The sequence below is a fragment of the Jaculus jaculus genome, chromosome 11 (genome assembly GCF_020740685.1).
Source record: "Jaculus jaculus isolate mJacJac1 chromosome 11, mJacJac1.mat.Y.cur, whole genome shotgun sequence".
Taxonomy (NCBI): domain Eukaryota; kingdom Metazoa; phylum Chordata; class Mammalia; order Rodentia; family Dipodidae; genus Jaculus; species Jaculus jaculus.
In genome coordinates, this window is record NC_059112.1 from 55,974,670 (window position 1) to 55,989,587 (window position 14,918).

At 50.2% G+C, this 14,918-nt stretch overlaps 1 protein-coding gene across 3 annotated transcripts in view; it reads right to left on the reverse strand.

Annotated features, from left to right (window-relative positions):
* Positions 1 to 2,028: 2,028 nt before the first annotated feature.
* Ctbp1 (C-terminal binding protein 1) overlaps positions 2,029 to 14,918 on the reverse strand; it is a 31,235-nt gene continuing 18,345 nt past the window's right edge. For 2 of the 3 annotated variants that reach the window (XM_004656045.2, XM_004656047.2), the window contains 7 exons: positions 14,007 to 14,151; positions 11,951 to 12,157; positions 5,862 to 6,076; positions 4,472 to 4,602; positions 3,862 to 3,989; positions 3,398 to 3,515; positions 2,029 to 2,980 (listed from right to left, as the gene is read on the reverse strand). In XM_004656045.2, the coding sequence (XP_004656102.1) occupies positions 2,794 to 2,980; positions 3,398 to 3,515; positions 3,862 to 3,989; positions 4,472 to 4,602; positions 5,862 to 6,076; positions 11,951 to 12,157; positions 14,007 to 14,151 (1,131 nt within the window). In that variant the 3' untranslated portion in view covers positions 2,029 to 2,793. The remainder of the gene's footprint in view (positions 2,981 to 3,397; positions 3,516 to 3,861; positions 3,990 to 4,471; positions 4,603 to 5,861; positions 6,077 to 11,950; positions 12,158 to 14,006; positions 14,152 to 14,918) is intronic. The other variant, XM_004656046.3, reaches the window with a different exon arrangement.

The following is a 14,918-nucleotide window of genomic DNA, read 5'->3' on the forward strand; positions in this document are numbered from 1 at the left end:
ATGACTCTTGGTTGTCCACAAGAACTAGATGGAAAGACCCTATTGCTTAAGATTCCACATCCTTGGGCTACATATCACTGAGAGATCAAGCTGGAGCTGAGTGGGAAGCCTCCTCCTTGTTGACTAGCTGCAGGATAATGGAAAGATCCATGCAGCCTGTTGGGGGAGAAAAGTCATCAATGGCTTTAACCAGCAGTGAACCCTGCAAGCTTTATGGCTGGACAGCCAGGTCAAATGTACCAAGTAGTGCAATGGTGGCATGTCTTATGTTATGGGGAAGCCAAATGCTCTCTGATTGGACTTGCTGCCCACTCTGTGGGAGAAAATTCATGACAGATATTGAAAACATAGGTCATAAACCCTAGGGGAGAAACTACTACTGTTGTCTGGCTAAATGGATAATTATGCTTACCAAATTGCCCTCTATATACTTAAAAGTGCTGAGAGAAAATGAGAGTGGTGTGTTCAGCACTGGGACATTTCTATCACTCTCCAAGACTCATAGAAGAGGTGGTGGAAAGAAAATAAGAGCCAAAAGAAGGGGAGGAGTGGTTTGCAATGCTATCTTCCAGATAAAAAATGGTCATGGTATCCATAACTTCACAAGGACTGACATTATCTACTCAAGGCATGCATAAAAGGAGGGAGGGGGAAAATGATGACATCAAAATAGAAGAGAGACTAGTTGGGAATAAGAGATTCAATGGAAGGGGAAAAGGGAGGGTGGTAGGAGAGGATTATGATCATGGTCAATTGTCTACATGTATGGAGGTTGTCAGTAAAGTTAAAAAAAAAAAAAGACACCAGTTTGCCACTTCAGAAAGCACATGTTTAGAGTTCAAAACAACAGTCACAGGCATAGGCACAGCCTGCAGCAAAGATCACACCAGGCTAGGCACCGGGACAGCAATGCTCCTGGGCAGGTGGGAAGGGCTGCTGGCTCAAGGTCAGAGGCTAAGGGATGGATGATGTGGGCAGTGGGTAGGACAACTGCTACCTGGGACTGTCAGCCGACACTTACTCAGTTCATAGACCCAGTAAAGGAGCTTTCACCGCCTCACATGACAGGCTGTGTACCCCTAGCAAGATCACAGATCACCACCGGTTAAGTGTTCATGACACAAAGTATAGACTGGAGGGGGGATCCAGGATACAGAGAGTCCCAGACATAGTAGCAAGTTCCGTGACACAGGTCTTGCCAGCTCTAGCTGGCACCCACCATTCCAAGAGGGGTGGCCTGGCCAAGCAGTTGAACCCTATACCAAGGGCATGGAGTCAGGAGACTAAGGGCCCCACTGATGGGCCCTGACAGGGCTTCCCAGGAATCTGAGGGAAGCCAGGAGGCTGGGGTTTCATCAAAGAAATTAGTTTAGCCAGGCGTGGTGGCACATGCATTTAATCCTAGCACTTGGGAGGCAGAGGTGGAGGACTGCTGTGAGTTCAAGGCCACCCTGAGACTACATAGTGAATTCCAGGTCAGCCTGCACTAGACAAAACCTCAAAAAACAAAAACAAAACAAACAATAAAAGGGAAATTAGTTTAATCTGAGCTGGGGGGGCAGGGCATTTCTGTAGGCCATGACCAGTGGGTGTGGCAGCTGCATCTTGGGGTCTTAATGCCTGCTTTCCTTCCTCTAGTGATCCTTGTTGAGAAGGACAAGGTGGGCTGTGGGACTGGCCAGTCCAGGTATCACATGGGCTGTCATCCAGGCAAAGGTGGTGGCCTGAGCTGTAGTAGGCAGCTCACAGCTTCCCCTGTACGAGGCCAGCTACCCCACCTGGGGGTCCTGAATCCCCTGAAGGTGTGGGGGTACACGGGGAGCACAGCCCCACATCTGGATCTCCCCAGGGCTGCTGTTCCATAGAGGCTGAGTCAGGTCTGGAGGTCATGCCAGACAGGCCCCAGCAGCCACCAGTGCTCCTGTGAAACCGAGCCCAGCATTCATCAATGCTCCCTTGAAGCCAGGTCCAGCACCCATCAGTACTCCCATGAGGCCAGGCCACTAAAACTGCTGCTAGGCATGCCAGCTCTTTCTGGGATTTTTATTTCTTTAAAATAATTCATACAAATGGTTACAGTCACAAACATGATTTTAACCAAAATATTGCTAGCCTACCACATCAGCAGAACGGCACCACACAGGTGGGGGTGCTGCCAACCCTCCACCTCCCCCAGGACAGATGCCAATGATCCTGAGCACTCTGGGCGCTACCAATGCTCCTGAGCCTCTTGAGGTGCCGTCTTTATTTGGAACAAGGGGGTTCATGCCAAAATCAGGAAAAACAGCCTTTGTTTTGTTTTTCTAAATTATTCTAAAAATAAGACAAGCAGGTAGAAAAAACAATGCACTGTGTGGCGTTAAAAGAAAAACGGGAAGGATTCATTGTCCTGAGAAGTGTGCCAACGGCCTCATTCCGGGGCACGTTCCAACGTAGAAAAGGAAAAATAATCTCAAACTGACTTGCTGAATGCTCCCTCAGGTTTTCTTTTTGTTGACAGCTAAGCAAACAAATCCTTTGTAATGTTCTAAAAACTGTACACAGACAAGAACATTCGTGATAGAATTAGCTACTAACTTCTTTTGCTTAACGAGGAACGCAAGGGACACAGGACAGTGAGCCAGCCCACAGGACGGGACAACTACAACCGACATGGGGGAGCGCTGCCTCTGGCCCCGCCTCGCGCACACCCGGGCCAGTCTCTGGAGCGCCAGGGCGCCACCTCTACACACTCGGGTCCAAGGGTGTGCAGCACCCTTCGCCAGGCGCTGAGGCTAGAGAGCTCCTCCCGGGCTACAACTGGTCACTTGCGTGGTCTCTATCCGCCTCGGGCTTGACAGTTTGGCCAGGAGAAGGGGCGTGGGGTGGGTGGGCCACAGGCGGCAGGCCATGGGACAGGGACATGGCGCTGGGGACGATACCTTCCACAGCAGCTGGGATGCCAGTGGGGGCCACACCCACAACACCTGGTGGGTACCTGCTGGAAAGAGAGTGGACATATGAGGTCACTTGTGGAGAGTCCTACTGGCTGCACACAGCCCTTCCTGTGGGGGCAGCAGTGATTCCTAGCAGTAGGCCTGGTCCCTGTGGGCACTTCATCTGTGCAGGCTCTGCCCAACTTCTCACTCAGGAGGCCCTTACCTATCCAAGACACTACTGTCCCAGAATCCTCACATGCTCTGCTCCAGTGGTATCCTCTGCCCAGCATTCTGGTCTAGGATCTCCTAGAAGCCGTCCCCTTAGTTTCCTTCTGAAAAGCTCTGAAGTAGATTGCAGCACCACACCCCATCATCTACATCCATGGGGGCTGGTGTGAGGATGTGTTTCCCAACCACATCATGGGCCGTTGCACCACCTGCTGGTCCAGGTCCAGAATGAAACCCCCTCATCTGCTCACCTGTAGGCGGCCCCATTGAGCTCAGGGTGCACCACAGCAGGGTCCATGCTGGCCCAGTGGGTGGCAGCTGTCAGGTGGTCCTTGTTGACACAGTTTTTCAGGCTGTCTGGGATCCGGCCTAGGGGGGTATGAGAGGACAGTAGCATGTGAGTTAAAACTGCTGCCCCTGTAGACATCAGGATCATGGCCTGTACAGGCAGGATGCAGGCCATAGCAACTCTTCTACTCCACACAGGGCCCTGTACATCTGGGTACAGTCACCTCAGACTGAATACCCCAGCCCCAAGCATGCACCCTTGGCTCACAGAGCAGCTCAGCACATGTAGCCAGGTGGGTCCTCACAAATGAAAATGATGCATGTGTTCCTCCTGACTTCACTCCAAGGGAGCACAACAAAGTGTTACCTCTCCTGAGCTGGCATAAAACAGACTTGTCAGCATGACAGAACAGGCAGGGCCACTCACCTGTAATGGCTCGTCGAATCTCCCGGGCTGCCTCCTCACGCATCTCAATGGACGCCTGTTCGCTGTACCATGCGGCATGAGGGGTGCAGATGAGATTGGGTGCATCCTTCAAGGGGCCCTGGCTAAAGCTGAGAATAGCACATGACCCAGTCAGAGTGGTCCAAGCACCATGCCTGGGGAATGGCAGGAGGCAAGCCAGGCCCTGGGATCTGAGGGAACCTGTTCTATCCCGACATCCTTGCAAGTGGAGCCCCAGTATCATTAAACCCAGAAGCTTGGGCTCTCAGAAACAGATTCTGTCACTATATCTGTCAGTGGCTGAACACCCAACCCAGGGCTGATCTGCTAGTCACAAGATGAGATTCTTGGCTGCTCAAGTCCTGGGAGGTCAGCTCAGGTAGGACCAGAGGGCTGCGAGGAAAGCCATGTTTGTGTGTGCCCTGGTTGGGTGGCCATTGAGGCTGTGGCCCAGGCTTGCACCTGGAGGCTCCTGTCCCCACCATACAGCAGACAATGAACCCAGCTGGGAAGAGGCCAGAACTGAGAGGCATGGTCTCTAGGTTACAACCAGCAGGTTGGTGAGAACAGCAGGCTCGGACACATGGGATACCTGAAGGGCTCCGACTCGTGCACATCCAGGGCTGCGCCACGGATCCGCCCCTCCTTTAGGGCCTGAGCCAGTGCCTTCTCGTCCACCAGCCCACCGCGGGCTGTGTTCACCAGGAAGGCTCCTTGTCTCATCTGAGAACACATAAGGGTCACATAAGTGTTGACAATGAAGTGTCTCATTTCACCCATAAGTGGGATAGCCACAAGCAAATCCCACTTCCCACATGGGCAGGGCTAGAGCTCCAGGACAGCAGCGCCAAGGGCTGTGGCCAAACAAACACATGGATTTGGTTTCCTCCTTTTAGGATACCTGGCATCTGAGCCCACACACCATGCTTGTTACAGGTGCTCTGCAGCCCCAGCCTTCTGGAACAGGCCCTGCCATCAATGTAACACAGGTCTTCTCAACACACTCCACTGCCCAACCAAACAGCATGGTAACACCAAGGGTAATCTTTGATATAATGAGCTCAAATTTGAGCATGGCTGAGGTGCCTGTTTTTCCAGAACATATTCATTTCTTTTCTTTGGCACTGGCTCTGTCCTGCTGCACATGAACAGGTATCTTATGATCCACAATTTCATCCTCAGTAAGCCCACCAGCTCTGTTGTTCCAGTGCCATCTCTCCAGGTCACAATGGCCAATTAGTCAATTCCTAACCATCAAAAGCTCACAACACCCACAGTTCTGTCCAGTGTACATGTGCTAAGTCTTGTACACTAAAAGGTTTCATGACTGACCAGCCTTGTGTTCTAGGAGGCTGCAGGGGTCTGGGACACGTGTGTATGGGTGCACACTTAGGCACAGGCATGAAATGCATATACACCTATGTATATGTGTGCATGCACACACAGCTGCCTGGAAGGCCTGAAGCTGCAGGAAGGCCACCCTGGTTCTGGTGCCTAAAGGGGCAATGCCAGATGTGAAACCTAAACTCCCAGTTACAGAAAAGGCAAGCTCAGATTTAAACCCTCTGCTGCAACATGGCACTGACAGACAGCACAGGTGGGTGGGGCAAGTGACCCAAAATGATTTCAGTCCCTTGCATGGATGACAAGGCAAGGTAAGAGTTTCTGTCCTGGGAGAGGACAAATCTTGAGAGTTCTAGGAAGGCTAAAAAAAAGAAAAGAAAAGAAAAATGGCATTTCTAAGGGCCTCCCGGAACTGGGCAGCAGCCTCCACCAAGCTGCACGAGGACTGGGGCTTGGCCAATATGCTAGGTTCTGAGAACTCTGAGCCAGGATGGGCAGTAGCATTGACCTTCTGTCCAGGCCAGGTCCACTGCTTCTGAGGAACCAAGGGTTGGGGAGCAGCCACACCCTGAGGAAGGAGAGAAGAGGGGGCAGCCACAGGAAACAGAATGGCTATGGGCAGGACACACCACACACACCTGCTTGACGGTGAAGTCGTTGATGAGGTGGTGGTTGTGCTCATTGAGGCCGCAGTGCAGTGTCACGCAGTCGCTGTGGAAGAGTAGGTCCTGCAGTGTGCTCACACGCTGCAGACCCAGGGCCCGCTCAATGCCGTCGGACAGGTATGGGTCATAGAAGAGGACGTTGAAGCCAAAAGCCTTTGCCCGCAGTGCCACTGCCTGGCCCACACGACCTGGCAGGTTCAAGATGACATGAGACGTCTATCATCAGGACTTGAGGCTGGCCCCATAGCCAGGACCCAAGGGACCTCCCATGCCTCAATCTGCCTGCCTGCCAAGGGTACACCAGATCCCTGGCAGTATAACAGAGCAACAGTCACATATGCTTGGCCAAGGCATCTGCTCCCTGGCGCTGAGGCACCGCCATCAAGAGGTAGGAAGGGGCAGTGTTAGTTCCCACCACCCTGCAGTCTGTCTCTGGGTGTAACCTAAACTGTCCAGGCATCACACTGACTAGTCACATGGCAGGTTCTCTATCAGCTCAGCCCCTTCCCTGGCCTCTCACTGGGTCCACTCATCAGAATTTCTTGCTTAATTTCAGTCACCCAACAACAGTGCATGTACCTAACACTCTCCTGGCTTGGCCCCACAGGGATCCACACCTTACCCCACATGTGCTCTCTGAAGGCAGGCCTGACATGGGAGCAGCTGGCTGTAGATCATGATGTGGGACTGGCCTACACACATCATGGGGGACACAGACACTACAGGCCACTAGAAGGAGACTGCTGGGACACAGTCTCTCCTGCATTGTCCATCAGGCAAGGCGATGCTCACCAGGAAAGGAGATGGAAGCTAGAAAGGATTAAGCATGCTAGTAGGACATAGGCTCAGTTAAGAAGGTAGCCAGGGCAGGCCTCCCCAAGAAGGTCATGAAGGACATGAGGGTGATCCAAGAGATCCAGCCAGTGAAACAACCTGTGTAAAGGCTCTATCAGGACAGCAGACCCAACAGGAAGGGTAAGGCCCACTGAAGCTCAAGGACTGTCCCCAGATCTCTGCAGGGAGTGGCCACAGAGACAAGGGATGCCAATCAAGACAGCTGAGGCCTTGGATTTCATAACTGTGAGGGATGTCAAGGGACCAAGGCCAGGTGCACACCAGTCACGTGCCAGAGAGACTCTGCATAGCCACCAGCTGATCACTGCAAAATCTGAGACTGGGATAGGGACAAACTCTGGAGGAGCTGTCCAGCACAAGACACCCCAAGACTGCTGCTAAGAAAGTGGATGGTAAGAGACAAGGGGAAAGACTTCCCCAGTATGAGAAGTGGGGCTATGCAGAATGTGGACAAGATGCTCACATGAAGAGCTGGTTCCTGAAGTACTAACACTGTTGGCCAACACAAGCCTAGTTGACTCTCCTCTGACACCCCTGGCTGCCTAAAGGGACAAAAGTGACCACTCTAAGCATAAATGCTATTTACTTTGGTGCCTTTTCCTTCCTACACTTAGTATTAGCCAAGAGGCTAAGATGCAATACTTTTACTTTCTGGATAAGGTCTGGCACACCACAAAAGTTATGGCATATGAAATAGAAAAACGTGGCCTCTAATTAACAGAGAAACAAAAACACAAGCAGATCCACAGATGGCCCAGATGGTGGAATCAGCTGACAAGGACTTTTAAACAGCTACTATTAACATGTGACTGCAAACACAGGCAAGTGTGCATGAAATTAGTACAAGGATGGTGACCTCCAGCAGAGAAATGGCCCTCTACCAAAGACCCAGACAGTTCTATAGCTGAAAAAGCTATATCACAAATGAAGAACCCATGTTGGTCTAATGCCAAAAAAAAAAAAGACCAGAAAACTCAGACAGGACCACAACCAACAAAAATGATCCAAACTAAAGCAGAGAGAAAACTCACTTAAAAAAAAATTTAAAGAACAAGACATGTAGAGTAGGAAAGGATAAAAAAATGTGCCCCATCAATAGATGCAAAAACAGCCAGACAGCTACATAACAGACCAAGAGAACAAGAAAAGATCAAAGCAAACAAAATGGTTGTACTAGTTCCAATATGAAATGTCTCCCATAGACTCATGTGTTTGAATACTTGAGCTCAAAATGGCAGGAAGGATCTGCCTTGCAGGAGGAAAGTGGGCCTTGAGGTTTCAGAGACCGAGCCCCACTTCCTATTTGTCCCCTGCTTCCTGACTGTGGCTACAATGGGATAAGCCAGCCTCCTGCTCCTGCTGACCTGCTTTCCCTCCAATATGGAATGTATCCCCTTGAAACTATGAGCCAGAATCAATGCTTTCCTTTCTCAAGCTGCTCTGGTCAGATGTTTTGTCCTGTCAACAAGTAGTGTAACTAATATAGCTGTCCATGGAAGCTCTTCCATCCAGGTCTGCAACAAGACAAAACTGACCACTGCAGCTTCTATTCAACATGGCACTTGCCATCACAGCTAATAACAAAGAAATGAAGAGCCAGGTGTGATGGTGTCCATTGTTAATTCTAGCACTTGGGAGGGAGAGGTAGGAGGATTGCTGTGAGTTTGAGGTTACCCTGACACTACATAGTGAACTCTAGGTCAGCCTGAGCTACAGCAAGACTGTACCTTGAAAAATCAAAAAAATAAAAAAAATTTAAAAAATAAAAAAAATTTAAAAAAAAAGAGGAAAAAAGCATCATGGGTTTCTGCAGGTGACCCAGCAGGGTAAGTAGGTAAGCTAAGAGAATCAACAAGCTTGAATCTAGCAAGACCACAGGATAGTATACAAAGACCAGGGCATTACTGAACACTAGTAACCAACCACTGAAAAGTAAAACACATAAACTGTAATATTAAAAATACCAAATAGTGGACTGGAGAGATAGCTCAATGGCTAAGGCACTTGCCTACAAAGCCTAATTACCCAGGTTCGATTTCCTAGTACCCACATAAAACCAGATGCAGAGTGGCACATGCATCTAGGATTCTCTGCTTGCAAATAAATAAATACCAAATATTTAGCTTCAGAGTAACTCAGTGGTAGGGAAGCCTGGAGTCCCTCATCAGCAGTGGATAAACTATGTAACAAGTTTAACAGGCTATGTGGAAATCTTTTGTTCTGATAATTATAAAACACAGCTCAAGAAATCAAAACTTGAAATAAGCCACATCCTGGAAGACTTGCTGTTCACAGGCCAGTGCTCCCCAAATGCCTAAGGACTCATAAACTGACTGCTGGTTCTAAAGTGGAGCTTTTGGAAACACATAATCTGAAAAGATGTTGCCTATCTAGTGAGAGGAGACAAATGGGCCAGTGAGCAGCAAAGCCCAAGATAGACCCTTGTATGTGGCAGCTGGTTTCTGACAAAAGTGCCAAGACAGGACCACCTCCAAACAGCATGACAGAATAGCTTGCTTGTGTGCCTATCCAAAAATAGCGAATCAAGTCTCAGCCCCACACCAGGCATGAGTGTGAGTGATCTAGATACCCTAAGACCTCAAAACCAAGGCTACAGTTTCCTAGGTGAAAGCAGCACCTTCATGACCCTGCAGGAAGACAGAGTGCTTAAGACACAAAAGGCAACAACCTGGAGTGAGAAGCAGAACCTGCTATTTTTTTTTTTAAAGCTGTTTAAATATTTTATTTATTTATTTGCAAGCAGAGAGAAAGAGACAGAAAGAATGGGCACAGGGCCTCTAGCCACTGCAAATGAACTCCAGATACATGCGCTTCTTTGTGCATCTGGCTTTATGTGGATACTGGGGAATCAAACCCAGGGCCCTAACCTTTTGCAGGCAAATGCCTTAACCACTGAGTAAACTCTCCGGCCCATTTTAAAAAGTATTTTATTTATTTGAAAGAGAGAGAGCGGCAGATAGAGAATGGGTGCACTATGGTCTTCAGCCACTGCAAGTGCCTTGACTGCTAAGCCATTCAGCCCGGAACCTACTCTCTTCATGGAGACAAAAATGGGACAGTGAGGGTCCCTGGCACACAAACATCCAGCAAGGCCTTGAAGCTGACATAGGGGTCTTGCAGATCCACACTAAGAATCAAGAGAACACTGGACAAGCTCCACATCTCACAGCAGAGGAACAAAGTGCTGCAATGACCAGGAGACATGGGAACAGCACTTAGCCTCCAAAGCTGCTGGGAAGCTGCAGATTAAAAAACAGTGGAGATGGCACCAAATCCTGCCAGGATGGCAGACTGGCAAAATAGTTTACAGTGGCTTCACTTGTCAAGGGCCTGGCTAAACAGAATAGATTCCTGTTTGTCAGAAACAGCTCCTGAGCAAGGTAGAGATGTGGATAATACCTGAAACTTTACAATGCTTACAGAACACAGACCTGGGTCCCTGTTACATTTCAAGAACGATGGAACATAACCTGCTGTATCAGACAGAGCCTGAGATTGTGGCCTAGGGTAGGGCTTGACAGAAAAGGTGCAGCGTTGTTCCAGACAGGAATGTGCTGGTCAACCCAAGGGTTGACCCAGGAAAAGCAGCAAAAGTGTTCTGTGTGCAATTATGGCAGGGCATTGTGCAAAAGAAAGGCAAAGGAGGGAAGCAAAAAGTGAATGGACTAGAACGAGAGAAGAGCTGAGGGTGTGCAGGCTAACGATCAGAGGAAAGAAGCTGGTGCACCCAAATTATGGAAGCCATACCTCTCCACCCTCACCTTAGAACTCAAGGACTTTACCAATGCAATCCATACCAAAGGCAGCCTAATGGGGTACAGCAAATAAGTCCTGGAGATATGAGGACATTGAGCAAGGTAGAGACAGGTACCCAACTCTCCTCTAGAGGGAAGCCAGAGTGCAGGGAAGGACTTCAGAGAAGGTCAACGAAGGTCTAGAGGTGACCTCAGAACTGCTGTGCAGTGGGGAGTTGCAGGTAGACAGCAAGGGATGTCTGTGGTAGGGACTGTAATTCAGGAGCTTTGGCTCTGCCACTGAGGGCAGAATTCACTCTCCTCAGCTTCATGGAAGTCCCAAGCCCCAGAGTTCTAGACTGGCTACAGTGGGCCATTGTGACACAGAGAAAAGAGAATAGCACTATAAGCCAAGAGGAGCAGTCATGGGAGACAAGGAAGCCAGCCAAGCCTCAATTACAGGCAGGAAACATGAAAAGACATCACACTCAGCCTCCACAGACACTGCTAATAAAAGGAGAAGCTAAGCTGCCAGGGGAGGAAAGACCAGGCAGGCTGTTGGAGGAAAAGACCCTTGGGCAGGGCCACCCAGACCTGCCCAGTAACATCTCTGGATGGTGTGCACAGCAACTCATCCCACACATACCTGTCTTCTTTCCACCCTTTGACAAACCTCAGAATGCAATCCTAAGGTAGAAGGTACCATCCTGTCTGACACGGACAGGGGAGGGCATACTCAGGGCTGTAGCTCTGTTGTCCATGGGAATGTTAAATAAGAGAGCAAAAGCTGTTTTTGGTAGGGTTAACCATGGCTTGGGCATGCCTCTTCCCTGTTACCTAGGTGACCCATGCACTCCTCCCATCTCTCACTGCTGGCAGTGAGGCTGGGTTGACAGAGGTAGGTTGCTTGCTGACAAGGGGACCACCATCAAAGCTGAGTCAGGTTTGAGTTACTGTACCACCTCTGTGGGTATGTAAGAGATGGGTACCAACAAGAGACTGCTTCAGGTGCAAACAAGGAAGGAGAAGCCACCTGGACAGCACTCTAGGGCCACATCTACTCAGCCAATTCAGAGCTAAAAGGAGTGTGTGTGGACTGCATGCACTTGAGAGGACAAGTGTGTCCACATGTACACCAATGTCTATGTTGTCCATGTGTCATTTATAGATGATTCCTGTCATGTCCATTTGTGATGCCCACATGTCTGTACATGACATTTGTGGGTGACGTTCCATGGGTGATGTCCACATGTGCCCATGCAATAACCTACATGGGTGGTGCCTATGTGAAGCACACAGCCTGGTGCCCCTGGCCCTGCCCCTGGGCTGTCTACCCCAGTCATATTCTGAGCTGGTGATAGCAACACAGCCACAGAGCAAGCCCTGGGCTTCATCTTCGGCAAGCTGAAGGGCAGCAGCAGATGGGGCTGGGCTGTGTGGTGGCCAACGCACCTAGTCCAATGATGCCCAAGGTCTCCCCACGAATCCTGGCAGCTCCCGAAGCTACTTCACGGATCTGCTCAACACTCTGGACCCGAGTGCCTTCCCGGAGTGCCTGGTGCAGCCAGGTAGTACGCCGGTACAGGTTTAGGATGTGACACAGGGTGGAGTCCGCTGTCTCTTCCACAGATGCTGCAGGCACGTTGCACACAGCGATACCTGTGGGATGGATAAAATACATGGGGACACATGTACTAGGCTCGGCAGCCTCCTGGGACATGCAGCCATAGCTGATACTGCCCGAACATACCCTTAGCATGGTTCCTCACAGGCAACATGCCAGAGGACACATCCCCAAAGTTACCCTAGAAGGACACATGTCTCCATTCTTGAGTACACTTCAGCCTGTGCACCTCCTTCTTTGCAGCACATATATGACAGGCAGCAAGTAGATGGGGTGCAGGACAGGCAGAAGCTGCTCCAATCCTTCTGAAGAGCCTGGGTCAGGTGCATGTGAAGGAGGTTGAACAGAAGCCAACTTCACCAATACCTGATTCCTGCCCATCTGGACCAGTAGTCCTTCCTGTCACCAAACTTCCTGAGAAGCCATAGCCACACTCAGAAAGGGCCATAGCCAAGGGCATCTGGGGGGCTGGCCCCCACACTAAAAGACAACATAGCTTTCGGCTCCCCAGGCCAAGCAAGCCCTGACAACATTCAGATGGGGCCATGGTGTCCTAATTCCAGATGGGCCAGGACCAGGTACTATGAGCTAATTTGGACCCTCCTGCCTCTTGCTGCTCCTAAGCTTGAATATAAGAAAGAGGCTGACCCTTTTCCCCTGCCTCAAATACATTCTCAATGATCATCAGGCTATCATTAACCTCCCAGCCCATACTCCCCAGTTGCCTTGCCACCACCTCCCTCTATCTCCATCCTCTATGCCAGATGCCTTTGTTTGTTCTCTTGGACCTCTGAGGTACTGGGACAGGACTGTCCCAAGAACTAAAGGCACCTGATACAGGAAGGGCTCAGAATAGTACATGCCCTTGTAGAAACGTCTCACTTCATGAGAAAAACAGAAACAGGGACAGCAGGCACTCTGAGGATCATAAATAAAACTGCTACTTGAAGAGACAGGCACTTGGACCTCTCCTTCACAGGCAGAACTCCAGCCTGTGATCCCAAGCACAGTGGACATGAAAATGGTGGGGGCCGGGCTGGAGAGATGGCTCAGCAGTTAAGCACTTGCCTGTGAAGCCTAAGGACCCTGGTTCAAGGCTCAATTCCCCAGGACCCACGTTAGCCAGATGCACAAGGGGGCACATGCGTCTGGAGTTCGTTTGCAGCGGCTGGAGACCCTGGCATGCCCATTCTCTCTCTTTCTCTCTCACTGGCACTCTCAAATAAATAAAAATTAAAATATTTAAAAAAAAAAAAAAAGAAAAAAGAAAATGGTGGGGGCCCTTGCCTGAAGCTCATCAGGCCCTGCCCCTGGATTAAAGCTACAAGTCCCAGAGGGAGGCAGGCCAGCTGAGGTTTCAGACTCTGCAGCTTGCCAGACATGATCAGCCCCATCCGCCCTCCCTCCACATACCTAAAGGGAATGATGTCAACAGTAGACATGATGAGATAAGACGTTGTTTGGCCAGTCTACCACCGGCACATAAAACAAGGCCACACCACAGAGTGGCTGAGTATAATTGTGCTATTTCACATGTGCATATGTGTGCATGCATGCATGGCTGCAATGTATACTCCCTTCCTCACTACCTTAAGGAGCGGGGACAATAACATCCTGGACTTTCCCCTTCCTCATCCCAGGTTCTGGCATCTGGAAGGTACCTGGTAGATGGGTAACAGCAGTGGGCAAAGCTGTTACCCACAACTGTGCTCTCACACCAAACTTCAGGGAAAGCATGCTGCCAATTCAACCTGCCCTGCAAACAACCTCAAATCCCCTCCAACTCAGTGGGCAGTCCCAGCAGACCTCTCCTGACTGTTAACCAGAGCCTGGGGAACAGTAAGACACCATCATCAGCAAAAAGCAGGCCTGCCAAGCTCTTACCTAGATCCCCGGCTGACTTGATATCGATGTTGTCAAAGCCACTGCCAATTCGCACGATGATGCGGAGAGCCTTGAACTTCTCCAGGTCTTCTCTGGTCAGTGTGATGGTGTGATACATGAGGGCACCTACGGCCTCATTCAGCACCTGCATGAGGGAGGACAAACTACTACCCAAGCTGCCCAAGGTATCCCCAAAGTAGGGACACTGGAGGGAACACAGGCAAGACACAGTTACTGGAGCCTCTAGGGAAAGGCTATAGGTGGCACCCAAGGGAGAGGAATAACAGTCAGTCATGTCCCACATCAATGAAATCACAGGGCCAGGTCTATACCCATGTCCTTGGATAAGCAAGTAAGACACCCGGGCTAGCAGATCTGTTAGTCAGGGCCTATATGAGTACACCATATACAGTAACAAGCCAACTCTACCACTTGTGCTCTCCAGAACTGGTATTTTCTGCTGATCTGGTCAGCTGAGGAGCTCACATAATGGGCATGGGCAGCTTGGACACTGCCCAGGAGCAGAGTGGCTGCTCCATGTGGGAGGCTAGGCACAGCCTTCCTTCTACAGGGACAGGACCTCTTTGGCCAGACACATGGCCTAGACTGTAGACAATTCTCTTTAAAGTGGCCTTCACCTCACCACCATAGAGGTCCACAAGGATCAAGCCAGAAGTGGCCTGACCATCATCCTGGAGGTAAGAGACCACCTAGACTTCTGCATGAGCAAGAGGCAGATGGGTATTGAGGTAAGAGGCTAAGGCAGGGGTCTCTATGAGATGACCATGTGATTGTGTATCCAAAGTATATCAGTTCAGGGGTAGGGCTGATAGCTGCCCCTGGCCTTGGGAAGGTAATCAGGGCCACAAGGATGTGCTAGTTGCATGTAGTATGGATAGGCAAGGACCTATG